Source organism: Hemicordylus capensis, chromosome 1 (assembly GCF_027244095.1).
Source record: "Hemicordylus capensis ecotype Gifberg chromosome 1, rHemCap1.1.pri, whole genome shotgun sequence".
Classification (NCBI taxonomy): Eukaryota; Metazoa; Chordata; class Lepidosauria; order Squamata; family Cordylidae; genus Hemicordylus; species Hemicordylus capensis.
In genome coordinates, this window is record NC_069657.1 from 264,069,148 (window position 1) to 264,095,726 (window position 26,579).

At 43.1% G+C, this 26,579-nt stretch overlaps 1 protein-coding gene across 4 annotated transcripts in view; it reads left to right on the forward strand.

Annotated features, from left to right (window-relative positions):
* GABRP (gamma-aminobutyric acid type A receptor subunit pi) overlaps positions 1–26,579 on the forward strand; it is a 53,193-nt gene that overhangs the window by 14,979 nt on the left and 11,635 nt on the right. For 3 of the 4 annotated variants that reach the window (XM_053292616.1, XM_053292629.1, XM_053292626.1), the window contains exons 4-8: positions 354–453; positions 11,952–12,070; positions 15,023–15,090; positions 16,930–17,147; positions 19,745–19,827. In XM_053292616.1, coding sequence (XP_053148591.1) covers positions 398–453; positions 11,952–12,070; positions 15,023–15,090; positions 16,930–17,147; positions 19,745–19,827 — 544 coding nt within the window. In that variant the 5' untranslated portion in view covers positions 354–397. Of the gene's footprint in view, positions 1–353; positions 454–3,315; positions 3,441–11,951; positions 12,071–15,022; positions 15,091–16,929; positions 17,148–19,744; positions 19,828–26,579 lie in introns of those variants that run through there. The other variant, XM_053292638.1, reaches the window with a different exon arrangement.

The following is a 26,579-nucleotide window of genomic DNA, read 5'->3' on the forward strand; positions in this document are numbered from 1 at the left end:
GGCATGACAGGGTCTGAAATAGTCTCTGAAATGGATTTTTTTTAAAAAAAAATGAGCTATTTTCTGCGTTATAGAGGGGGAGGGAATAGTTCATTTTTATAAGCACAGTTCTGAGCCTGATTGAGAGATGGTTCACCCTTCCCTAGTTAGTATATAAGAACAGCCTATGGTGGATCACCAAGTGTTCTCATTAGGTTTAGAATCTGTCCAGTACTCTGCTTTGAACAGTAACCAACTTGAAACTGTAAGTGAACACCAACATACACAAGACAAAAACCACTTGCACAAAGTACAAAACTGTTTAATTTCCATAAGCCTATCGAAATGAAATATGTTTCTCTTTTACTCCGCAGATCATTGATAATTAAGCCAAAGAGTGGTGAAACCAACATCACAAATGTGCTACAGTTATTATCCTTCCACCCGTGTGTGGCTTTTTCTGCTGTTTCAAGGGTATGTTGACATGCATGGGGATAGCAATAGTGCAGCAAAACCATTTATGGAAGAAAATGTATCATGTTTTCCAGAGCTAGAGACTGGGTGTTGTTTCTTTATTATTTAGGCTATTTATATGCTGTAACAAAAATGATTTATATGCAGTAACAAAAATTCACAAAGCGGTTTACTTTGCAAAAGAAATGAGAAGGCTTCCCTGTCTCAAAGGACTTACAATCTAAAAAGGAACACAAGGGAGAGACATCAGCCACAGCCATCAATGCGGAGGGAGTGAATGTTGTGCTGGGGACAATTGCCTCCCCCTGCTAAATATGACAGTCACCACTTTGGAATGTGTCCCTTTGTCAAGTTAGCAAAGGGCATGAGGAAGTTTCCTAGTATGAAACGATTCAGTCCATTTTCTGGGACTGGGACATATTTAACCTCCACAAGGGGGAATGTAGACCAGATTTCTTAAATATGTATATAGAGTTTCTAGGAATCAAGATAGGGTTTCAGAGAAAGAGCAATGGCTAATATTCAGTCTAACGGTGCATGGCCTTCTGGGCCATATTTTCAGGAGGCTTCAGAGGGAAGGGGAGAATGGCTAAAATCACCCTCCCCCATAGCACCTGTGCTGTATTAGCCTGGATGTCTGCCCATATGTTTCCCCTTAGGACACCTATTTTTTCATCACAATGGTAACAGCCCATCTTATCCCAGTACTGTTAGAAACCTTATTCAGACATGTACAGGTTTTTAGGTTAATGAATGAATGTACATAAGTTCATTTTAAAAGCAAACCTGGGTACTGACTCCCTTGACTGCAGAGTTTATTACATCTGAAGAGTGCATATAAAAAACTTATCAGAGTAAAAAAAAATTGAGGCAGACAGAGCGGACTGCCAGCAGTTGATCTTTGCCGCCCAACAAAAAAACCACTCTTATTTTTGATGTTATCCAATTTATGGGAAGGGGAATATCCAGAACCGAACCTCGAATTCCAGCAGCTGTATGAGAAGACAATTTTTCCAGACTATATGGCTCGGATGAATGGCCCTCCCCGCCAATGTTGGTCAATCTGGAGGAATGTCCAGTTTGGCCGCTGGTCTCATGCTCTGATATAGTATCTCTGGTAAATCAGTTTAAAGCGGGTAAGACTCCTGGGCCAGACTATATCTTGGTGGAGTGTATTAGGAACAACTTGGAGTGGTGGGCCCCAATATTGGCAGCCCTCTTTTCGCACATCGATTGGACAGCCCTGATTCCCAAAGATTGGGAGTCGGCGATTATAGTTCCAATTTATAAGAAAGGTCAAAGGGGCCAACCAGGGAACTTCCGCCCTATCAGCCTTCTAAGTTTTATAGGCAAATCATATGCCAGGCATCTTCTTGTTCATTTCATGGAGTGGCTTGATAACAACCAGATTCTTGCCGAGGAACAAAATGGCTTTAGGGCTGGAAGGTAGATTATAGACTTGATAGTTGTGTTACAACATCTGGCAGAAAAATATTCGGGGAAGGCCCCAGACGCATTATATACAGCATTTGTGGACTTAAAGTTCGCATTTGATTCGGTCCTGAGAGGTAGGCTATGGGAGAAACTTGGTATTTGAACTTCATGATGATACTTCATTAAGGGTCTGGCTTAACAACAGAGGCCAGGTGACTAGGCCAATTATCATGAGACAGGGGGGTTCGGCAAGGGTGCATTTTGGCCCCTATGTCTTTTAATTTTTATATTAATTCCCTAGTCACCCACATGAAGAAACTAGAGTTCCATCCGCCTAAATTAGCTGGCAGACACATCAATGTTTTACTTTATGCGGACAATGCCGCATTAGTTTCAAGAACTCAAATTGGTCTCAAAAGAGCGTTACGGGAGTTGGCAGATTATTGTACCACCCAGGAGCTATCCATAAATTATGACAAAACCAAAATTATGGTTTTCTTAAACAGACCTTGAAATTGTACTTGGTCCTTAAATGGTCATAAATTGGAGCAAGTGAGGCAATTTAAATAGTTAGGATGGGTCCCGCAAGCAAACAAGAGTTTTGCTGCCCATAGGGATTATGTAAGTCTCAGCGCCCAAAGAGTTGCCACGGCAATCCATTCTTTGTATACCAGAAAACGTGCCCAATCAGTTCAGGTGGCCCTTGAACTTTTCAAGGCCAAAGTTTTGGCCCTACTTATGGTGGATGCGCAGATGGACGCCTACACTAACTTTCGGAGGATGGAAATTGTTCAAACTAAATTCCTCAGGGGTATACTGAGGGTCGCCCAGTCTGTTCCCAACGCATGCCTCAGATTGGAAGTGGGCTGGCCTACTGTTGAGGCCAGAATTTGGAAGGCCTTGTTCAGTTTTTGGCCCAAGTTGTTTTTCTGCCCTGATGGGCTTGACCCGCTAGTCCTAGAAGATTCTTTTATAAGACCCAATGGAAATGGGTCATTGACAATAGATTGAGCAGGTTGGGTTTTTCATTTTTGGTGATAAGACAGATGGGCCTCGAGAAGGCCTCAGATGCCATAAACCAAAATATAATGGACATTGCCAGGCAGGAGGATGCTAGTAAAATAAGATCTGGGGTTTTTAAGGGGGCCCAAATTGATAGACGGCTCCCAGCTAGATACTTGATAAAGCTATCCTTTGTTGAACATCGTAGAGCAATGACTGCGGCCAGACTCAATGCCCTTCCTTCTGCTGTCCCGGAAGGGCGATTCCAGAAAATCCCCTCTCTCCAGAGATTGTACCCGTGTCATGCAGGAGAGGTTAAATCTACTGAACACGTTTTGTTGCATTGTTGTTTTTATAAGAGCTAAGAGAATAATTAATTTCTCCCCTTTTAAGAGATCGCAGATTGACCTCAGGCCAGGAGAAAGTGGAGTTTTTACTTGCAGACTTAGATGATTTCATCTCTGCAAGAGTTGCCAAGTTTCTTTGTATTGCAAGTAAACTTCGCAGAAGATATGTTGAGAGGCTAGATGCAAGCATGGCATATTAGAAGGGTGAACAAATTTTATCTATTGAAAACTTTCTTATGTATGATACTCTTATTGTATTGTTCCTATTGCAGTTTCTTTTGATGCCACTGATGTGATGTATAGTTTTTTGTGTGGTTTTGTTGTATTGAGAGGCCGTTGGCTATAATAAAGTAAATGAATGAATGAATAGACTGCAGAGTAGAGCAAGACATGTACTACTGTAAGTGTGTTGAACATGTGTGAATAATTGTACATGTATGCAGATCTGAACATGTGTATGCTGTACACAGATTGTACATGTGGTGAACATAACATGTGAATAGGGCTATGGTCTAGGGGTATTAAATACAGCTAGCAGCCTGGGACCCAACCTCATCAAGCTGGCTTAGCATGTATTTCTTTCACCCATTTCTAAGCATACTTAAATTCTGTACATTTCATAGCTGTGCATACCTAGGATGCAGGGGCTATTTAATTTATAATAATAGCCACTCTTGGTATGTGGAAACTGTGAATTGACCAGAGATATAGCTTCTTCTGAGCCATAATCATCTAAGGCCTGGGGTAGCTGGAAGAAGTCCCTTTATGATCTGCCTAGGAACTTTATAGTTTCTTTGTTTTAACTGCTCGAAAACACCACACTTTCAAATAGGTTACCTGCTTTTTCAAGTAAAAGTTCTACCTTGATGAAAGGGCAACTTTTGATGTAAAAACAGAAATGGATGAATATTCATCCCAGCTCTTTTGGGTAAGAAATGGGTATCAGGAGGCTGCTTTCCTGCCCTCATACTCACAGCCCTTCTGGGTTTTTCTCTCAGCTTAGAGACATTTGAAAGGTGAGAGCTACTCCCTCTAGTAGTCCTTCCCCTTTACTGAATTTGTGCAAGCCTTAAGGATTAGATTAACCTACACTTTTTAGCATTCTTAATGAGTGACAGCTATTGCTCATTAAAACTCTCAGCAGTGCTTGAATAATAGGAGAGGGCCTGCCCCATTTCCTTTTGTACTATTGTTTTTAGATGGCTCTGCCATGATCTGTCTAGCTTGCAGGTTCATTAAGGGTCCCTTAAGGGTCCCATCATCTGAGCACTGTCTCCCTGAGCACAATCCTAAGCATACTTGCAAAAAAGTAGATTAAGGAAGGGGTGCTAGTCTCCACACTGGGCCATTTTGGAAGAGTGGCCAACAGCCTTTTTCAGACTTCAAAGCATGTTGAATGAATGTGGAGGGTGGAGTAGCAGCATTGCTGAGAAAACCTCAACTCCTGGCCCATTTGGGTTTGTCTCGGAGTCTGATTTGAGCCTACATATGTACACGTGTACACATGTAGGCTCATTTCTGATGCTCAAGTGAGTGTGCATATGTTGGAGTGGAGCCTATTGCCGAGTAATTACGTATCCTGACCTCTACAAATAATTGAACAGGAAGCAACTTTAACTGAGAAACAGAAGTTTGATATTTATTACTAACTAAAACATAGGCTATGGAAAAAAAACAACAATAAATTGACTAAAAGTCTTTTATGCAGAGAGAGGGAGAACCTCTCAGTTTGAATTCAAGGCAGTAAGCAAGAAACAGACAAACAAACGTGACTTCATCCCCGAGCCAGTACATAAAGACATTCACATAGAAAAGCATGCCCCATACAAAGAACTGAGACAATGAGCCCTTTCTCGTGATCCAAGAGAAAGGGCTGGAAGGAGCAGGGGAAGAAGCCTCAAAAAGCTCACCTCTCAGACGATCCTCTCTGTTGGTCTGGGAATAGAGATCACATGCCCAGATATGCAGCTGCTGTCTCTGACAGTGCAGAGGGTCGGGGTGCTGGGAGGCATCATCCCACTCCCCAAAGCTCCCATAATGCACCACACGAGTGCACAGTGCATTGTGGGGATTCCCCTCACAATGGCCAGGAGCCCCGTGGTCTCCCAGCTCCGGCTGCAAGCAGCTGGGGCTCGTAGGCGGTCAGAAAAATGGGGTTAAGAGAGCGCTCTCTTAACTTCATCTAAGAGGCCGGCTGGCTTGACAGATTTGCTGCCAAGGCACCACCGGGATCGGGCACAATCTTGGTAGTTCTCATGCACGGGCAAGACCAGGCCTGGCTCCGTTAGCCTGGTTTTGCCTGCGTGTGAGAACAGTCTCAATGTTTATGGCAAAATCCCAACAATCTCCTGCTTCTCATGGTCTCATTCTTGAATTTTGAGTCCCACAATTTGTTTTATAGTATGATCTTTTCTTTTCCTGATTGCAGCAAATTTCCTGATTGCAAAAGGAAAACAAATAATAAACTAACAGTCTCTTATGCAGAGAGAGGGAGAACCTCTCAGTTTCAATTCAAGGCAGCAAGTAAGGAGCAAATAAACCGTGATAAACCCAAGCCAGTACATCAAGACATTCACATAGAGAAGCATGCCCCATACAAAGAGATGAGACAATGTCTATGGCAAAACCCCAACAGAGCCTGTTGCCATGATGCCACCCTGTCAGTTAGAACACCTGTCAAGAGCTTCTACAGAGAGCCCTCAATGCTCACAGCCCATGAATGTCCACAGGTAGGGGTAGAACCCGCCATTGTGGTGCTACTCCCTCTATGTATGTTCCTTATTCACATCTTGGATGTCTTGAAGTAGCTACTACTGCCGCTTCAAGGGAGAAGAGAAAGACAAAAGACACAAGACACGACAAGGCTGGAGTGTGAGGTATAATTTACCTAGATCCAGTGCTGAATTTACCCAGAATCAGCAGAGACTTGCTGTTTCCCAACTGCACCATTATTAATGAAGAAACTAAACTTACTATTGCAAAATGTAAACAGTTGTGTTGTCTTTAGAGGGCTGTTTCCTGGCAAGTATTTTGCTAATCTGACCAGAGTTTCACCCCTCTGCCATGTGTCAGAGCAGGAAATAAAGCCAGAAAAAAAGTTTTTTGTCTGATATAATGAAGGAAATTATTCATAGTTCCACTCAAATTAAAAGGATGAGTTAGGCAACGCCTAACTCATCATTTTAATTTCAATGGGCTACTTTGGATAATTCTCCTCATCACATCAGCCTACATGTTTAATTTGTTGTTCTCACTTCCCTATTTTCTATAAGATATGCTTTTATAGAAGAAAGCATAGTGCTTCGGGGGCACTTTGCACATGCTCAGAAACACACCTTATACTGATATTTAAAAACTTCTGTCAGAAGAGGACATTCTTCACTTGCTTAGGAGAACCTTTTTCTAAGGGCTTTAAAAAAAAAATCCTTCTTCTGGAACTCCATCTGAGATAATAAATTTTTTAGAAATGAAAGGTGTCAACCCATATTAACTCAGATTGATGACCTATATGAAAATGAAAAGCATCAGAATTTAGAGTACACACATGCCTGGCAAAAAGGAGGAATTCAAATACTTTTAGAAATTCTGCATTTTTTCAGTATAGATATAGGAGAGCTAGTTTTGTGGTAGCAAGCATGAATTGTCCCCTTTGTAAGCAGGCTTGGGGATGGGGCCACTTTGGGAAGAGCATCTGCCTGGTTGCATGCAGAAGGTTCCAGGTTCCTTCCTTCCCTGGCATCTCCAAGATAGGGCTGAGAGGGACTCCTGCTTGTAACCTTTGAGAAGCTGCTGCCAGTCTATAGAGACAATACTGAGCTAGATGGACCAATGGTCTGACTCAGTATATGGCAGCTTCCTACATTCCTAAATAAGCGTGATGCAATAGCTGCATATGTATTCTTAAAGCAAATTGCCTTGACTGATTTTTTTTAGAAACTAGCTAGTCATGAGATCCATGTGGTGTGTAGCCTTCGCTGGGCAGCAAGGTCATGGCTCTGGCTAATGGTAACCATTGGTCAAGATGGGTAGCCACCCCATGACTTGGGCTCTGGAAAGATCCATCAGGTACGGGCTGTTTCCAGCAACCTATGCTGCTCTTGAACTCTACCAGTGCTTACAGTGTTATGAATATGCTTTCCCTTACACTGAGTGCATACTTATGTGGTCTACCATATTCCAGTCACAGTCATGGTAGACATGTCATGTCAGTGCAAGAAGCTCCAGTCAATCTCTCCTGGACGGCTACGTTTGCCATCTACAAATAAATTGGAACTGCTGCAGAAAAAGTCTTTAGTGTTCCTGTAGCACAGTTCCAGATGTCAAAAATTTAATTTCTGATCAAAACCACCCCACCACATGGGCTTAACTTGTGCCCATGTGCTCAGAGTGTAGAAGTGGGACAGAAAGAAACAGATGATTTATTCTGGAGAAAGGGAGGGGTTATGCTCTTGGCCCATATTTAACCAAATTATTTCATACATGCTCTCCAAGAAATTCAGGCATCTTGCAGGATGTTTTTCTTTTTACTGTGCTCTAAAATTATTCTCTGTTGATCATTAAATCCTGACAAATGGAGCCCTGTGAACATTCAGGGGGATGGGAACCCTTCTTCCTCTTGCCATTGTTTCCCTACCCCAGAAAGTGCCTGCCCTTTGCTGCCAGAGATCTTCCCTGCTGGAATGAGCAGAGCAAACATGCACAACGCCCCCTGCTATGATTGTGAGAACCCGGGGGATGGACAGTGGGGGCATCCTCTCTAATAAAACGCTTGGTGTCCGTCGCAGGCCCAGAACAGGGCAAGGGAGACAAGCTCGCCGGCACCCGGCAGCCATCTTGGGCGGCCAGAAGCGGCCGCCCCGAAGAAGCCGGAGAGGAGGTGGCGGGAAAGTGACCCAGGCGGCGGCAGAGCCGCCGCCTCAGCCAAAATAGATGGAGGCCGGGGCCGGAGCGGAGGCCATGTAACTTTAAAAAAAAAATTTACTCCCGCGGCCGACGCCGCCGACCGCCCACCCTCCCTCCCAGCTGCCGAGCCCCCCGTCCCTTGCGCCCAAAGCGGCAGTTCGGCAAGAGGCTTTGCACAGAGAGGAGCTCTGCTTGCGAGCTCCTCTCTGCCTCTTAAATTGAGAGCTGTCTACGGCCGACAGCAGTCGGCCAGGGTAAGGGGGACTCGGCAGCTGGGAGGGAGGGTGGGCGGTCGGTGGCGTCGGCCACGGGAGTAAATTTTTTTTAAAAAGTTACATGGCCTCCGCTCCGCCCCCGGTCTCCATCTCCCCGGCCTGGCGGGGGCAAGTGCCTGGGCCGATTTGGCCCTTAAAGGTGGGGGGGGGGAACGGCGGAGGGAGGGGGAATGGCGGCGGGGGGGCCAGGAGCGCCGTTACTAGCGCCCGTTATTCAACGGGCCAAAATTCACTTGTTCTAAAATAATTATGTAGAAGAGTAACCCTCTCGGGGCCAAAGTCCAGGGCCTCCACACGCCCTGGGGGCCCTCCAGTCCTCTTTATTATTTATTTATTATTATTTATTCAATTTCTATACCGCCCTTCCAAAAATGGCTCAGGGTGGTTTACACAGAGAAATAATAAATAAATGGATCCCTGTCCCCAAAGGGCTCACAATCTAAAAAGAAACACAAGCTAGACACCAGCAACAGTCACTGGAAGTACTGTGCTGGGTGTGGATAGGGCCAGTTACTATACTAAATAAAGAGAATCACCACGTTAAAAGGTGCCTCTTTGCCAAGTTAGCAGGGGTAGTCTGTCCTGGATGGTGTGGTCGCCGCTGGTCTACCCTGTGCTGGGCAGCCAAGTGTGATTTTGACCTTTGCTGAGTGCTTTAGGGATGGGAGGAGTGGAGGGGAAAAAAATGTGGGATGGGAATATGTTAAGTTGCATGTTAAAATGTTTCTGCTAATGCATATTTGCATAAAAATATACCTGTTTTATATTCTTACATCCTTGTGAGTTCAGTTGTTGTTTGTGCCCCCAAAAGCCCATGTGTTAAAAATACTATGTTTGTCACTGGGTGTGTGTGTGTGTGGGGGGGTGATGCTTAACTTGTGGCGGGTGGGCTCCAGCTGTGGGGGAATCCCTCTAAAGGCTTTTAGATCTAGGCTCCAAAATTACCTAGGTGCACCTCTAGACTGAGCATGGAGGGGGGGAATGAAAATTAGCAACAAAGATAGGAGTCCCTGCGCTAACTTGGGTCTTACTTCATATGCAAATTTTATTTTTGTCTGTTTTCTGAGGAGGGGGGTTGTGGGGAGCAGCACTGCCCCTCAGCTCAATTTCATCCAGCTCTAAAGTTTCAAGAGTTCACGGCTGGTGGGATATCTGCCTTTGCTTCTATGACTTCCACAGATTTTGGGGTACATTCTTAAATGCCAGCAAGCACTGGACATAGTCCAACTTCTCCTATCTTATTATTATTGTTTACACAGTCAGACAGGTGTTATTGATTGGTTTGTTTTATCCAGACATCGAGTCCTTCCCAAGGACCTGGGATGGCTGAATTTTATTATCGGTGTTGTTGCTGTTGTTACAGATATCGTCACAGAATATAGGCTGTTCCCAGTAAAGTTGCTTTTTGTAATTGGCCGATGGTGATTTCTGTGGCCCCTATGGTGTTGAGGTGCTCTTCAAGTTGTTTTGGAATTGCACCTAGGGTGCCAATTACCACTGGGATTATTTTGGTCTTCTTCTGCCACAGCCTTTCAATTTCAATTTGTAGATCTTTGTATTTTATGATTTCTTCTATTTCTTTTTCTTCTATTCTACTGTCCCCTGGTATAGCTATGTCGATTATTTTAACTTGTTTTTCTTTCTTCTCGACTACAGTGATATCTGCTGTATTGTGTAGCAGGTGTTTGTCTGTTTGTAGTCGGAAGTCCCATAATATTATTGCATCTTCATTTTCTACAAATTTTTCAAGTTTATAGTCCCACCAATTTTTGGCTACAGGTAGCTTGTAATTTTTGCAGATGTTCCAGTGAACCATCCCTGCTACCTTGTCATGCCTTTGTTTGTAGTCAGTCTGTGCGATCTTTTTGCAACAGCTGATTAGGTGGTCCACTGTTTCATCTGCTTCTTTACAAAGGCAGCACTTGCTGTTTGCTGTGGATTTTTCTACGTTTGCTCTTATTGCATTTGTTCTTAGTGCCTGTTCTTGTGCAGCCAGTATTAAACCCTCTGTTTCTTTCTTCAAGTTGCCATTCTTAAGCCATTGCCAGGTCTTGGTGATGTCTGATTTTCCACTTATATTGTGCAAATATTGACCATGCAGGGGCTTATTTTTCCATTTTTCTGCTCATTCTTGACTTGATCTTTCTTGTAGGCCTGCTTTGTTTCATTGGTGTTGAATAGTTTCTTGTTATTGACCATTTTAAGTGCATCTTCTTCACTGTCCTTTATATATTCTTCAAGGCCTCTTTTCTCCTCCTCTACTTTTTGATGGGCTTGCAGCATTCCTCTTCCACCTGAGCTGCGAGGGAGGTATAGCATGCCCGCAAGCACTGGACATAGTCCAACTTCTCCTATATTATTATTTATTTACACACACAGGTGTTATTGCCTGGGTTTTTTTATCCAGACAAAGAGTCCTTCCCAAGGACCTGGGATGCCAGAATTTTATTATCAATGTTGTTGCTGTTATTATAGATATCGTCGCAGAATATAGGCTGTTCCCAGTAAAGTTGCTTTTTGTAATTGGCCGATGGTGATTTCTGTGGCCCCTATGGTGTTGAGGTGCTCTTCAAGTTGTTTTGGAATTGCACCTAGGGTGCCAATTACCACTGGGATTATTTTGGTCTTCTTCTGCCACAGCCTTTCAATTTCAATTTGTAGACCTTTGTATTTTGTGATTTTTTCTATTTCTTTTTCTTCTATTCTGCTATGCCCTGGTATAGCTATGTCGATTATTTTAACTTGTTTTTCTTTCTTCTCGACTACAGTTATATCTGGTGTATTGTGTGGCAGATGTTTGTCTGTTTGTAGTCAGAAGTCCCATAATATTTTTGCATCTTCATTTTCTACAACTTTTTTCAATTTTATGGTCCCACCAATCTTTGGCTACAGGTAGCTTATATTTTTTGCAGATGTTCCAGTGTACCATCCCTGCTACCTTGTCATGCCTTTGTTTGTAGTCAGTCTGTGCGATCTTTTTGCAACAGCTGATTAGGCGATCCACTGTTTCATCTGCTTCTTTACAAAGGCAGCACTTGCTGTTTGTGGTTGATTTTTCTACGTTTGCTCTTATTGCATTTGTTGTTGTTGTTGTTGTTATTTATATTTTATATCCCACTCTTCCTCCAAGGAGCCCAGAGTGGTGTACTACATGCTTAAGTCTTTCTTCACAACAACCCTGTGAAGTAGGTTAGGCTGAGAGAGAAGTGACTGGCCCAGAGTCACCCAGCAAGTCTCATGGCTGAATGGGGATTTGAACTTGGGTCTTCCCGGTCCAAGTCCAGCACTCTAACTACTACACCATGCTGGCTCATTCTGGCTCACTCCTATAGCCATCAAACAGCATTAACAAGTGTTGTTGGCCGCAGATGTTTAATATGAAAGGTGTATAATGTTTCTTTTTTTTCTTTTTTGTATTAACAATTTTTGTCTTTGTGTAATATATACCAGACGAAGAGTGCGGCTGCAGCTGCACAGCAGATGGACTGAGATGGATTGAAATGGACCACATTTAACGATTCATATATTTCATTTCCAGAAAGTGCATCCTGGGTCATAACGTTGATAGCAGCCCAGACTATCGGGCTGCATCATCCCTCCCTGGATTTGGGAACCTCACCCAAGGATACAACAGATATCTCCGACCAAACTTTGGTGGTATGTCACTATCAGGACATTTTACAGTCAAATGGACTCACTAAACAGGCATTCAACTTTGCATGAAGGAAATAATTTACTGGTCTTCACAGTCTATAATTAATGTGTACTCCTTGCCTTTTAATTAGTTTTTAGATGGACCCTTGGTCTAACCTATTCCTGTTGTATTTTTATTCACTTCAGCAAGGCTGCCCTAAGCTCTATATCAGAAATAACTGAGTGCAGTTCCTTTGGTGATGTGTATTTCCATAGGCCATAGCCAAGGAGATTTTGACATGAAGGACTGTACCATATTACCTTACTCAATGTTTAAAATTTTTTCATTTATTTTATTTTTTACATTTTATATCCCGCTCTTCCTCCAAGGAGCCCAGAGCAGTGTACTACATACTTAGGTTTCTCCTCACAACAACCCTGTGAAGTAGGTTAGGCTGAGAGAGAAGTGACTGGCCCAGAGTCACCCAGCAAGTCACCCAGCTGAATGGGGATTTGAACTCGGGTATCCCCAGTCCTAGTCCAGCACTCTAACCACTACACCACGCTGGCTCAGCCCTCTGTTAGAATAATACAATTGTTGCAGGCCTAATGGCTAATAAAGGGGAGCATCGATACTCAGATGAGTTCAGTCAAATTAGGATGGCTTCATATAACAATTTCCAAGCATTTTCCCAATCTGAGAGCAGATTCTCAAATTGCATTGTCCATAGCAGGCTGCCCACCCTAAAAAATGTGTAGGAAATGTGAATGTGCTCCACTATGATCTGAGCTCATGGTCAGAATATCTTAACTACACAACCACCATCAGAGCAAACATTCAAGAAAACTGTTATCCAAGGGTTGCGCGCACACAGAGTCTGTCCTGGGCATAAATGGGAATTATCCTTCACTTTACCTTTCAGCCAGCTAGAATTAGAGGTATATGTGTGTTCTGACCTTGTTGCTGGCTGACCAGATGCCCAGATTAAAAACCAGTCCACATTCTGAAATTCATACTTCGAGGATTGGGATTGGCCCACAGTTTGAACTCTTGTTGAACTATTCACAAGGCCAATAACACAGGCCCAACCAACTCTGCACTGATGGCACTTGTGAACTCAGGTTGAAAAATGACCCTCAAATAAGTTATGTTAATCCATACATTTGGTGATTAAGAGGGATGAAATACTGCGAGCTACGGGGCATATCCGATATTTGGCATTTCCCCACAAAACCCAACGCAAAAAGTGGATTTTTTTACCTCGGACATAAATTGGGTTAATTTCCAATGTCCAATGAACAACCCGAATTGTGTATGGAGTGCTTTCTGATACTTTATAGGGACTTTGACATAAGTCTGGATGATATGTAAATGCACACCTGCCCTTCCAAAGTAAAATTGCATATTGGCAAAGGCCTCAGATGGAAAATATTTTAAACACCTAGGTTTAAATGGAGTATATGCAGGTGGAGTATATATAGGCACTCACTTTGTAGAGCCTCTGTTTGTTTGTTTTTTAATCATGGCACTGCAGACCCTCTTAAACGTGTATAAATAATGGTGTGAAGAAAATCTGAAGTTCCACACGTACATCGGTAGATATGCAACTCACCACACACAGAAGCTTCCACATGATGGAAATTAAAGCAGCCACCACATGCTGCTTTGTCATATGAATTGTTGTCATGCACATTTTGCTGGTTTGCAAAAGTGAAACAAAACAATACTTTTCATACAGATGTTTCAGACTCTTTAAACTGTTGCCTATTATAAGCTGATTTTTTGATTATGGAGCAATAGCAAACGTTGCTCCAGTTAACAATGGTAGGACTCAAACAGGATGTATCAGAGAAAACAGGTAACATAATGTTACGAACCACATGTTGTCCTGTTTAGTGCCTTAGCCACTAACAATAAATGAGGCCAGAGTTGTGCCTAGTAGGTATGTGCCAAGAGAGTGGGTAGGGAGAACAATTTGGTTAGGTTAAAAAAAATGCAGCTGGTTGGCAAGAATATGTTACACTGGAGGACTCCTGCTTTGGGGCCTGTCCCTACCTTCATGCATGCTTGTTCCTCATTGCTTAACCTGTACAATGCATTGTAAAAGGTACCATACATTTCCTGGACTTTCTCATCCTGGTTATCATTTATTTATTATTTATTTAACACATTTTTATACCACCCCAAATGCAAGTTCTCTGGGCGGTTTACAACAAAACAATAAAAACAACCAATAAAAAATGAAAACAATTCAACAATTAAAATTTAAAACATTAAAACTCTCAAAACACATTTAAAAGCCTGGGTGAACAAATGCATCTTGACTGCCTTTTAAAAAGTTGTAAGAGATGGGGAGGCTCTTATTTCAGCAGGAAGTGTGTTCCAAAGCCTCAGGGCAGCAATGGAGAAGGCCTGTCCCTGAGTAGCCACCAGATGAGCTGGTTGCAACTGTAGACGAACCTCTCCAGATGATCTCAATGGGTGATGTAGTCCATAGCAAAGAAGACATTATCTCATTCAACTTGCACCTGGTTTGCGATAGCCTTGTGATTCAGAAATTTTTTAAAGTAACCAAGCTACCAATCTAGTAATAGCAAACAATATATTTTAAATGTGGTTGCAACAAAATATTATTATTCAAGAGAGGATGCCTTTCTCCTTGGAGATCCTAGTTCTTCAGCATCACTCTCTTGTTCACAGGTCCCAAAGGATCTTGCTCTCCCATTAGTACACCATTCTATTCCATTTTTCAAGTTAATGCTTGTGTCTTAGGTCAGCCAAATTATTCAAATTACTATACATTTTTACATCCATAAAATCAATGGTGGTTGACCCTGTAAAAATAACCTTGATGGTGCCTGCCTGGGTGCAATGGTTTTGTATAGAAGGCTAAGAAATGCCCTTTTAATCCACACATATGTAACAGTGCCTTCATGTTTGCTTCTGTCAATTTGACTTTCTTTCAATGTTTCTAGGAAAGCCTGTGATGGTAGCCATGAGCCTTGATGTTGCAAGTATTTCCAGTATTTCTGAGAGTGATATGGTAAGCAACTCAGCCCTGTCCTGTATACAAGAAAAAGTCCATGTAGGGTTGCCAACACTGAGAGCTTCAAAGTATTTCTGTGCCTTTAAGACTGATATCCCATAGGAATCCTTGGTTTTTACCTTTTCATAAGGTTAAACATAGACTATCCATGAGTAGTGGAGATGGCATTTGGGTGTGTGGGGCTGGCTATGGAGTGCCACCAAGAATATCTCAAAGCACTCTTCAGATGCTCTGTTACACTCTGTTGCCCCAGAGGACAAGGCTAGATCTGATGGTCTCTTAAGTCACTGGAGGGTAAATTTTGGCTGAACATTAGAAGGATTTTTAAATGGTAAAAGCAGAATATCAGAGGTGTGATGGATTCCCCCTTGCTGGAGGACTTCAACCAGTAGCTGAACAACCATTTGCTGGGGATGTTTTAGCTCTGGATTTTCTATATTGGTCAGGGAGTTGGACTAGATGTCTTTAAAACACCTCAACTTGATGATTCTATGATTTCCTTTTGGAGAAAGTGTTTGCTTCATGCTCAGTGTCTGAGAACAGTATGGTGTGTGTGTGTGTGTGTGTTTGAAAAATCAGCAACATCAAATTACTTATTAAACCTGGAATGACATTCCAGAGATTGTTAATATTCAGAGTTGACATTACAGTTGCAATGTAATTTAATTAGTTAGATGCTGGTTAAAAGCACAGGAGCAATCTTCTGGATCAGGAATTGACAGGGCTAAGTCTAGGCATCACGGGTATCTTTTGAAAAAAAGCAAGGCATCTCTGAGGTGAGAATGGCATATAGACTGAAGTTATCCAAAGCCATTGGTCTACACAAATAAATTGCCATACTTTTCACCATTTTTTATTTAAATGCTATGCTCTATAGAAAGCTGGAGTCCTAATGGGGAAATCTTTGATAGGCTGACACAATCTTTCATGAAGCTAACTTTCCAGGTATCCCAAAGCTATTAATCAACAAATATTCCCTTTATACAGTAGTGTTCTCATCACTATACCACTTACATTTTCCAGGTCTCTCGCAGAACATTATAGAGATGTACTCTCTCTGGCTAGATAAATAATTGAAATACAAATGACCCAGGGGTTTTCACCTTCATTGTGGTGATTAATAATTCACTGCTTTAAAATGCATAATGGTGCATCATCTCAATCATTTAGGTGAAGACGTTTTCCCTCTAACAGCATGAGAATAAAACCTGAAAGGTAACAATGATATATATGAAATCTGGACCACTTTCTTGTTAACAGCTTTCATTGCAAAGCCTGTTACAGTATATGCAGTCAATACAAAAGGAGTTCTTTCATCCAGCTTTGAAAAGGGGTGAAACATGATATTTTGAATGGGCAGAACAATGCATTGCACTTTATCCAGCATGCCTATCTAAGGACAAGGCCAATGTTCAAACAAGGCAGATGAGGTATTCTTCAACAGTGTCATATCTACAGGGGCGTGAATGTATGCAATATTAGCTATGGCATGCTAGAGAATTACATACTGATTACAAGTAGCAGCCTAAATGTATGTCTGAGAGTGAATTCAGAGGTCACCTAGTCCAAGTCAACTAATTGACAGGATGCACAAAACATTCCTAATAGATTAACCCATAACATGATAAAATAATCCAAATGGACTGGTTTGGGGCCATTTTATTACACTGCAAGGCTTAAGTTTTGCCAGTAGTGGCAATATCTATAGAACAAAGGGGGAATTCAATAAATACATGCTCCGAATCATCCTTTGCAGTCAAAAGTGGTGTAGGTAAATTTTCCTTCTACAGAAAACAGAGTCCTGAATGTATTCTTGTGGCTTGCCTTCTTTCTTAGGATTATACAGCTACAATATATTTGCGGCAACGCTGGACAGATCCCCGCCTAGTTTTTCAGGGGAACAAAAGTTTTACTCTGGATGCTCGGCTAGTGAAATACCTCTGGGTGCCTGACACATATATTGTGGAGTCTAAAAGGTCTTTCTTACATGAAGTCACAGTTGAAAATCGGTTGATACGATTGTTCTCCAATGGTACTGTCTTGTACGCTTTGCGGTAAGTTGTAGCACTACTTTTTGTTGAAGTGAAAAATAACACAGTAACAGAAAGGTTATAGGTAGATGCAGTCTTACAGCCTTCAGGAATCTTGGGTCCAATAGACACCCATGATTTATATTATTTTTTCCCAGGTCCATATTTTATTATTGTGTTCATTGTTCCTCATTTACATTCCCTACATTCATCACAGTTATTAGATGCTATTGGCAGTGCCCCAGTGGAGAACCTTGGCACTGGGAGACCTACTGAGTGAAAGCCAGACAAATATCAAAGAACCTGACTAGAGAGATTGCTAGTTTAGATGAAACACATTAGGGAGAAAATAGAGTGTATGAGGTATGAAAATGTATTTCATAAATAAATACGTAACTACTGCATTTCTGAAGACCTCTAGAAGTAATTTGTTTGCATAAGGAAGTGCATGCCATATAAGAGTAGTACTATTGATACAAATGGTTTCTTCTTGTGTCCACTGTTAAATATAATACCTTACCCAGGACACTAATTTCCTCCTATTGCAGCCCTACAACCACTTATTTAATTTGGTTGGCTGGTTCCCAGAGTACAATTCAAGAGAAGCTCTGTGGTGAGCACAATAACTATTTTAATTTTATCTTCTCATTACAAAAGAATCGATGATGTACACACACACCCATTCTTGGTGTGCTGTTTAGATATAGATCCATGGAGGCATTGCTTCTTCTGCCAAAGACTTTACATAGAGTAAGAGCCCCTTTCCACATATTGCTTGAGGCCATGGTGTTATGAACAGCTGCTTCATTTTGACAAATCCAAAACATGCAGCACAATTCTGTCCATTTTTACTTGGAAGTTAATCCTAGTTTAATTCAAAGAAACTTACTTGTACATAACTGAGCCTGGGATTGCATTCTCAGATATTATTTTCAGCACTACCCCTGCTAACTGAGCAAAGAGACACCTTCTAAAGTGGCGATTCTCTTATATTTAGCAGGGGGAGAGCAACTGGCCCTATCCAGCACCAGTATAGCACCCCTCCAGTGGCTTTTGCTGGTATCTGCATTATGTTTCTTTTAGACTGTGAGCCCTTTGAGGGCAGGGGACCATTTTATTTACGTATTTTTCTTTGTAAACTGCTTTGTGAATTTTGGTTGAAGAATTGTATATAAATATTTGTTGTAGTAGAAGTTGTGTGTAGTATAGTGTGCTAACAAAGCCTTATGAAACAAGAAGTCAGCAGTTTGAACCTCCACACATGTGCATAGGCCATTTGCATGAACACACAATTGTGTGGTCACTAAATGGCCCATACGCATGTGCGGAGGCAAAAAAAAAAAAAAAGGCCACCGCACACACAAACAGGACCAAAACAGCCCTGGGAGATTCGAGGGAAGCCAGTAGCAGGAGGGGGAGCAGTCACAGCCCCCCCCCCCCCCGCCACTACAGCATCCCTCGAGGCTGCCACAGCCACCAGCAACAGTAAGTACTTGGGGTTTATTTTACAGTTCTAATGCTAAGGGAAGCCTCTCACCTGCCTTGAACCAGGCCAGAGCTGGCTTGAGCAGTTTTGATCAATCTCGAACTGAACTAGACACAGTTTGGTCTGAGGTTGAGCCTTTGAGACAAGCCAGTTTGAGTGTGAACCAGCTCAATTTCGAGCTGATTCACACAGCCCTAGCAACTGGGGGAGGCTGGGGCAGGGAGAGTGGAGTGGAAGATGGAGGACACCTTCAATGCTTGGTAAAATCTCCCACCACCACTACCCAACATCCCACATGGCCAAGCAGGCACATGCTGTGCCACTCACCTGGCTGATCCCCAAGCCCGTCAGAGTAGTCATTATTAGGTTAGAGGGACCAATGGTCGGAATTCATAAAAGGCAGCTTTCTATGTTCATAGTTTGAGCAGGAAGCTTTGCTGTACTTCTTTAGATATTGATAATTGCTCTTAAGGATGGCTCAGTATCTGCAGTTACATTATTGAGATGCAGTAATAGGTCTGAGGATGCAAGGTCCTGTTCTTCCCTACTGCTCAATTACTTTTCAGTTTTACACACATAGGAGGACTAAATTGTGCATCCAACCAGCATCAGCCCTTCCATGAGGCGATGTGAGGCAGTAACCTCAGGCAGCAGGTTACTGGGGTGCCAGCAAGGCAGCAAGATGTCCTCCTGCCCTCTACTTTAAAAGAGAGAGAGAAAGAGGGGAGAGGGAGGTGTACGAGAGGAGGGGGGAAGGGCAGCATTTGCTATCTATCCTTCCTCATCCACACAGAAGCTTTGAGCTGCCACTGAATTCAGCCTCTCTGTATTCAATCCATAGGGGAGATTCTCAGATAATCCCAAGGAAAAACAACAGAGAAAATTCTCAGATGGTTTTTCCACATCCCAACCCTGCTAGAGGACCCTAGATAATTTATATTACATGGGCTTATATCATACATAATTCCCTAGGTAAAACCTTTCAGATTCATGCTTGAAAAACTATAAACTGAAGGAATGCCCAGATAGCAGCCTCAACTGTGTTAACAATGCACACAATTTGCTGACTATGAATTGCTATGAAAAATCAGACACTTCAAAAGACATGCCTTCATGGTGCTTTCTCTTTCTACAGAATTACCACCACTGTTGCATGTAACATGGACCTGTCAAAATATCCTCTAGATACGCAGACATGTAAACTGCAGATGGAAAGCTGTAAGTATCACATTCTATAGGAAGTTGAAAATATTTGCCTGACTGGTCTTGAATTTGTTTATTCATATTTAGATGAACAGTTCAGACATCTCATATCTGCCTTTGACATTCTGAAATTTCCATCTGCCCTTTCAAATACAGGAACCTTTCAAAAGAGAAATAGCTGAACTTAATTGCAATATATATGAACACTATTCCATAATTTCTGAACAAATTATGGAATTAGAAATAGTCTGGTAGGGAAATTAGCAATATATTTTCCAAATCAGTGGAATGTGGGAGGGGAATCCATGGGTGGAGAACATTTCTCTTTGTGTCCCATGTAGAGCTTAGGGCACTTTGCCCTTGTGGATGTGAATAATGTAGGATTCACTTTCCGTTCTTTCATGTCTTAGCAGACATAGGCCACATTCACACGTAACATGGAACTTCAGTGGAAGGGGCCAGAGGTTCTGTGAGCGTTGCATGCAAATGCGAGCAATTGGAGTTTGGTGCAGTGACGAACTTGAGGTTTCAGATTGGGAACTCCAGTCTCAACCCTGAGACAACCCAAGGTTGGATGCAGCCTGCGGTACATCTAAATGCGGAACTGCATACGCTTCAACTGGAGTTGAGGGAGGAAACTCTTCCCTAAGCTCCAGCGATGATTGGTTGTGCAGGCTATCCTTCAGGCAAGAATGAGGCCTGCACAGCTAGTTCCCCTTCCTCTCTGCAGTCTCGACTGCAGAGAGGACACTCTCCGTTACGTCCAAGTTTGAATAGGAGAGTGGGGGAAGGGGGAGCGTGTTGTGTGCGAATGCAGCCACTAACTAAATTACATTAACATGTGTGAACATGTGACACCCCACTAGAGGTGGAGAAGCTCATATGGCTTTCATGAAACCCAGACCTTGGGTCCCTCTAGTCCAACACTGTCTGCTTTGATTAGCAGTGACACTCTAGGCTCTCAGGCAGAGGCCTTTCATTCTCCTGAGATTGTTTTAACTGTTATGCCAGGGGACTGAAACTGGGATCTTCTCCATACAAAGCTGGATCTCTGCTCCCTGGTCCCTCTCCAAGTCTTATTTTCACCTCCTCCTGGCCTTTAGGGAGGAAGCCAGAGCCCCTGGTTAGAGAGTGGGATCGTCTGCTACATCTAAGATTGCCACCTGGCCATTTTTAGACCAGAGTGATAGGTCCTTATATCTTATGCCATAACAGCTTTCCACAGTGACAGATTCCAGAGGGGTAGCCATGTAATGGTAAACATCAAGGGCTTGCTTTGACAATTTATTAAGAGTAGGTCATACTCACTCTAACAAGTGAATCTTTACTCTTTTGAATGGCTCTTGTTTTCATGAGCGCTCTACAGAGTAATATTAGACAGCAATGTCTTGAATTGCTGGGCCTTCTGGCCTCAGTTTAGTGTGTGTGTGTGTGTGTGTGTGTGTGTGTGTGTGTGTGTTGTCTTTTTAAGGATCCAATTAGGTTGAGAAAGGAAATAATGTTCAATCTTGCACACCTTTTTACAAAACTTCTTAGAGTTAAGACAGACAGGCAGACATTCTAAATTTGGTAGAAGTGGTTTAGACAGTATCTCTTCCTTTATCCAAATGAGTACTAGATCCTTTTAAAGTAACATATATAGCAACTGGGGATAGCACTTCCTGCATCAGATGGGCTTTGTCTCAAGAAAGCTTATGTCACAATACATGTGTTAGTCTTTAAGATGCCACCAGACTCTTAGTTATATTTATTAGCAGAGTCCCAATAGGCAAATGATCAGCAGATATTTCCCTTTCCTCCCCTCCCCGCTTTCCTTCCAATGAGGCAACAGCCTTGGCCACCCAGAGACATAAATTTGGGCGGGGTATAAATTTGATAGATAAATAAATAATAGCAACCTTTAGTTTTGACCTTCCAGCAGTCAGCCTAGGATCAGTCGCTCAAACTTCAGAATGCACCCCTAGATTATGTGATGGGTTGTTCAGCTATGAATGATGACCGACGTTTGTTCTAAAGTGGAGTAGAAGTGGTTTCAACACACACTTGCTACGTTGTGAGGCATTTGTTTTCAGGGCAGTGAATGCCTGTCAAAAACACACCCATCACACTTTTGGATGAATGTTGTCATCACCCTAAGACAATTTTGGGAACATGTGTAAGATTGTACAAAAGAGTACAATCCTCCCCTTCCTTGACTAGAATGGGATCCTTTGAAAAACATGAGACTGTCATGCTGTATGTACAGCCAGTAAGGCAAATTTGCTCCTAACTATGTAAGCATTTGAACTCAGTTGTTCTCTTTGTTCTGTCACTTATTAACAAAACAAAACAATTCAGTGAATACGTTTTAATCCATTTGCCAGCTGGACAAGCCTCTCCCCTGCACAAGCTAGTAGTGCAGTTTCATTTGCCGTGTGGCCCGTTTTACTCTATGAACAATGCCATTATTCTGCAAAAAGAGCCCCAGGTGGCGCAGTGGTAAAACTGCCGCCCTGTAACCAGAAGGTTACAAGTTCGATCCTGACCAGGGGCTCAAGGTTGACTCAGCCTTCCATCCTTCCGAGGTCGGTAAAATGAGTACCCAGAATGTTGGGGGGCAATATGCTAAATCATTGTAAACCGCTTAGAGAGCTTCCAGCTATAGAGTGGTATATAAATGTAAGTGCTATGGCTATCTAAACAGCCATAGGTTTCCTAATGCATTGGCAACAAATTCATTCAAATAATCTGTGTCTGTATGTTTTCTATAAAGCAGAGAAAGTCCATTTTTACCAAGTCTGAGAGTACATTGATTAAGACTGCAATCCTATGCAGTAGAGTAAAATCCATTAAATTCAATGAGACTTTCTTCCAAGTAAATATGCATAGGATTACTCTATGGCCAAATTCAGACGTAACACGAAACTGGAGTTAAACGGGGCAAAAGTTGGAACTCCATTATGTTCAAATGCGTGAAATCGCAGTTTCTAGCCAAAAGTGACCTGTGGTTTGCCTCGCCAAACTCCAATTTGAACCTTTGGTTTGCACAAAGGTTTACTGCCGAGACCTCTGGTTTGGCCGCTGAAGCATTACGTCTGATCCCGGACACTGCCATGACCAAGGTTTCATGCCGATTTTCAAACTGCAATTATAGAGACGGCAGTACAGACCTGCCCAGGAATGTGGACACTCTATGGCGGCAGCACTTCTCACTGACTGCCTCCCTGAGCAGCAGCCCTGCCCCTCTTGTCACCTATCCAGCTATGGAGTTGCCAGGCAACAGGCAAGCCACCATATCCCATCCCAAGCTTGTCAGCCTGTTGAGCGGCACAGTCACCTGGGCATTCCCTCTCCCCACTCTGTCTCTTGCTCCCCACCACCTGGCAAGCAGGAGGGAAAGGGGATGGAATGACAGGATGAGCACTAAGTGCTTTGCTCCCTGAGAATGAAGCATCAGCGATGTATGTTGAGAAGCACAAACACTCCAGGTGGCAACATAAGCACAGCACCCTATCACAGCAGCAGGAGGGGAACAAATGGCTGGTGGGGCGTTGCCCAGTGTCAGGTTTAAAAGGCAGCCCCAACCAGGGATTCTTGAGCTGCCAAGTTCAACTTTTTTCATAGAAAGGTTGGGGAATGGGGGGCAAGCCCTTTCCCCTTCAGGGTTTGCAGTCTCTAGGCTTATTCATGAGTAGGGCTGGACACCAGGTTTAGCATTGCTCCAGTGAGAGGAGCGATTCAACATATGTGATGATGATGGATGACGACCCAGGGTGGACTGCACTTGCTCGAGAGAGTGCCAGGCCATGGGGACACCCCCTCACAACTCATGAGAAGAACTGTCAGAGAGCAGGGTTAGAGAATTGCTGAGCAAAATCTCTAATGATGTGTGATGACAAAACAACCTCTTATCCCATGGACTGCTCTCTCACAAGAGAGTCAGGACATTGGGGCTCTATACTGAGCCAGGTAGCTGTATAGAGGAAAGCTGTGGGGACAGGTACCCTGGTAACTGCTCTTTCTGTCTTGGTGACTGCTGACAGGTAGCTGTCAAAATGTGCCCCTGCCAGCCCATCCACCTATGTGGGCATATGAACCCTTGGTTGTACCCCAAAATGGCAACCCCACTCTCCTAGGGCCAATGGAAACTAGGGCTCCCCTCTCCTGCGATTCCCCAAACCAGCATCTGCATGCAGGACAACTCTGGATTGAACCTGGGAATTTTGAATAGGAGTAAAGATCTGTATCTACAACCAGTCTCGCCCCCCACCCCAGTCCGCGCACGCAGCCAGACTCTGACACATGGCGCATCAGAATCTCCTTGGGGTGCATGCAAGACTTCACAGGGAAGGGGGTTTCTTTTGCAGCGCTTCTGATCTATCTTTTACCATGTAGAGTTGGGGCCCAACACTAGCAGGGCCCTGTTGTTGGGTTAGTTTAACTCGTAAGCATACAGTCCAACGGGAGACCTAGGGGTTACAGCCAGGTCCTCCCCAGTAGACTGGCCCTCTCAGGAGAGGGATAGCCCACTGGCAGGAGTACAGTTTGGTCTGCATGGACTGCTTTGACAGGGTGATCCTTTGCAAGAGCATCCTAGGTCATGGCGGAACAGACCCCCCAGGATCTTTTGCCCTCCCTCCTATACATACCCCATCCAACAAAGTCTGAATGTTCTCTTCCCTTTCCTGAGTAACAGGGAGATAGTGCCCCAAATATCCCCCTCACCATGAAATCATGCTTGTGCTGGACTATTTTGGTGCAGGGCTTTTAGGAGGATGGCAGTGCCATCGCTGTCTGAAGAAGCACTGGCATGGCATGGCATTTAAAGATATTTAATTGCCCTTTCCATGCCGAGGGCGGGTGGATGGCTCAGAAAATGCACAATCGCACCCAGCATGCTCCCTTCAAGATTGTGCCCAATTGTGGCTGCTCGGCTGACATGTTGACACTTTGCTCACAGTCTGGCCGTGAAGCTTGCTGGATTGGCCTTGGTGGCGGAGCAGCAGGGAGGGGCTCCCCTCTCCTGGAACCAGAGGTTGCCAGTTTCAATTTTGGAGCTGTTGGACGAATGTGTGCATTGCGATTTACAGTTTAAAATTGAAACTGCAGGTCCACCAACCTCCAGTTATGTGTTACATCTGAATTTGGCCTATGTGTCTACACTGCCTATGAAACTAATGAGAATGGAATCAAAGAATGCATGGGAAAATGTAATGCAAGATTTCCTATATGAGCCTGGTCTCTTTTATCACAGGATAAATGTTGATATTTCCAGGGTAGGGTGTTCAGGACAAGGCACCCTTCCTTTTTTCCTGATTTTCCTGATTATGTGAACTTGCTGTCAGCAGGCGTAACACATAGTGGCTGACATTCTGACCATGCTGTGCTTGTGCAGCGAAAGGATGCATGCTGGCAGCAGCTATGTTCCTACTGCAACGGCATGGACAGTTGCACATGGGGTGTGTGTGTGTGTGTGTGTGTGTGTGTGTGTGTGTGTGTGTGTGTGTGTAATTGGCTACATAGCATTGTGATGTCATCCTATCCAACATGTGATTCCTGGTTAACTGGCATCACTTGGGAAGGAAGGAATTAGAGCTAAAAATAGCTGCCGAAGCATTGACAAAGGAGTAAAATGGAGAAAAGAGTGTCTGCAAAAATTGTGGACAGCCACAAAAAAAGGTAGGGATTTGAATGGGAAGAGTATCTGCCCCCAGAACCACTGCATTCAAGGCAAAAAACAAATGTGGAAAAACATTTGACTGAGCACTGCATTGAATTGCAGCCTCTGTTACTCCTGAAGAGGCTCAAATTAATCCCTCCCCGCCCCCCACTTTGAATTCTATGAAATTATTTGAGGAACCAGAATCTAAGGAAATATCTGAATACATGTGAGGACTGAATATCTTAAGGACTTGACTCGTTGCTTCTCTTTGTTGTCAATTCAAGTAATGTCTGAAATCTCATTATTGTAAGATCGTGGTTTTATTTGCCAGCTATTTGAAGTTGGGGTTCCTATGGAAGTGCCTATTATTTTCACATTAAAATCATATTAGTTTACCATGATTAACTTTATTACAATGAACAGCAACAGAAAAAATAATGATTAGCCTCTTGTTTTAAAATGTAGCTGGGTTTACCCTTTAAAAAAGCAGCAATTGGACCCTATGTCATGCTCCCATGCCATATAATCCTTGCAAATTACATGCACATTGCCAACTAGAGATGTCATTAGGATAAATGCCTGGAATTAATTATATTTGAATATATGCCAGATGAATGAACAATATATGCCAGATGAATGAACAACCATCAGTCATTTATTATAAAGTTTCCCTAAAGTAACCACAATTATCACAGTTACAAACTGGGCAAAAGAAACTTTGAAAAAGTAATATCTGGAGGTTTTGTACCTGGGGAATCAACACATCTTGCAATATCTGATGCAAGATTTAGGCTGTAATCTGAAACACACTAATTTGGAGGCATACCACTGAAAATAATGGGATTTAGCACCTTAAGTGGCACAGCAGGGAAATGCTTGACTATCGAGCAGAAGGTTGCCGGTTCGAATCCCTGCTGGTACTACATTGGGCAGCAGCAATATAGGAAGATGCTGAAAGGCATCATCTCATACTGCGTGGGAGGAGGCAATGGTAAACCCCTCCTGTATTCTACCAAAGAAAACCACAGGGCTCTGTGGGCACCAGGAGTCGAAATCAACTTGACGGCACACTTTACCTTTACCTTACTTTAGAGTTAGCATGCATAGGATCAAGCTGGCAGTCTCT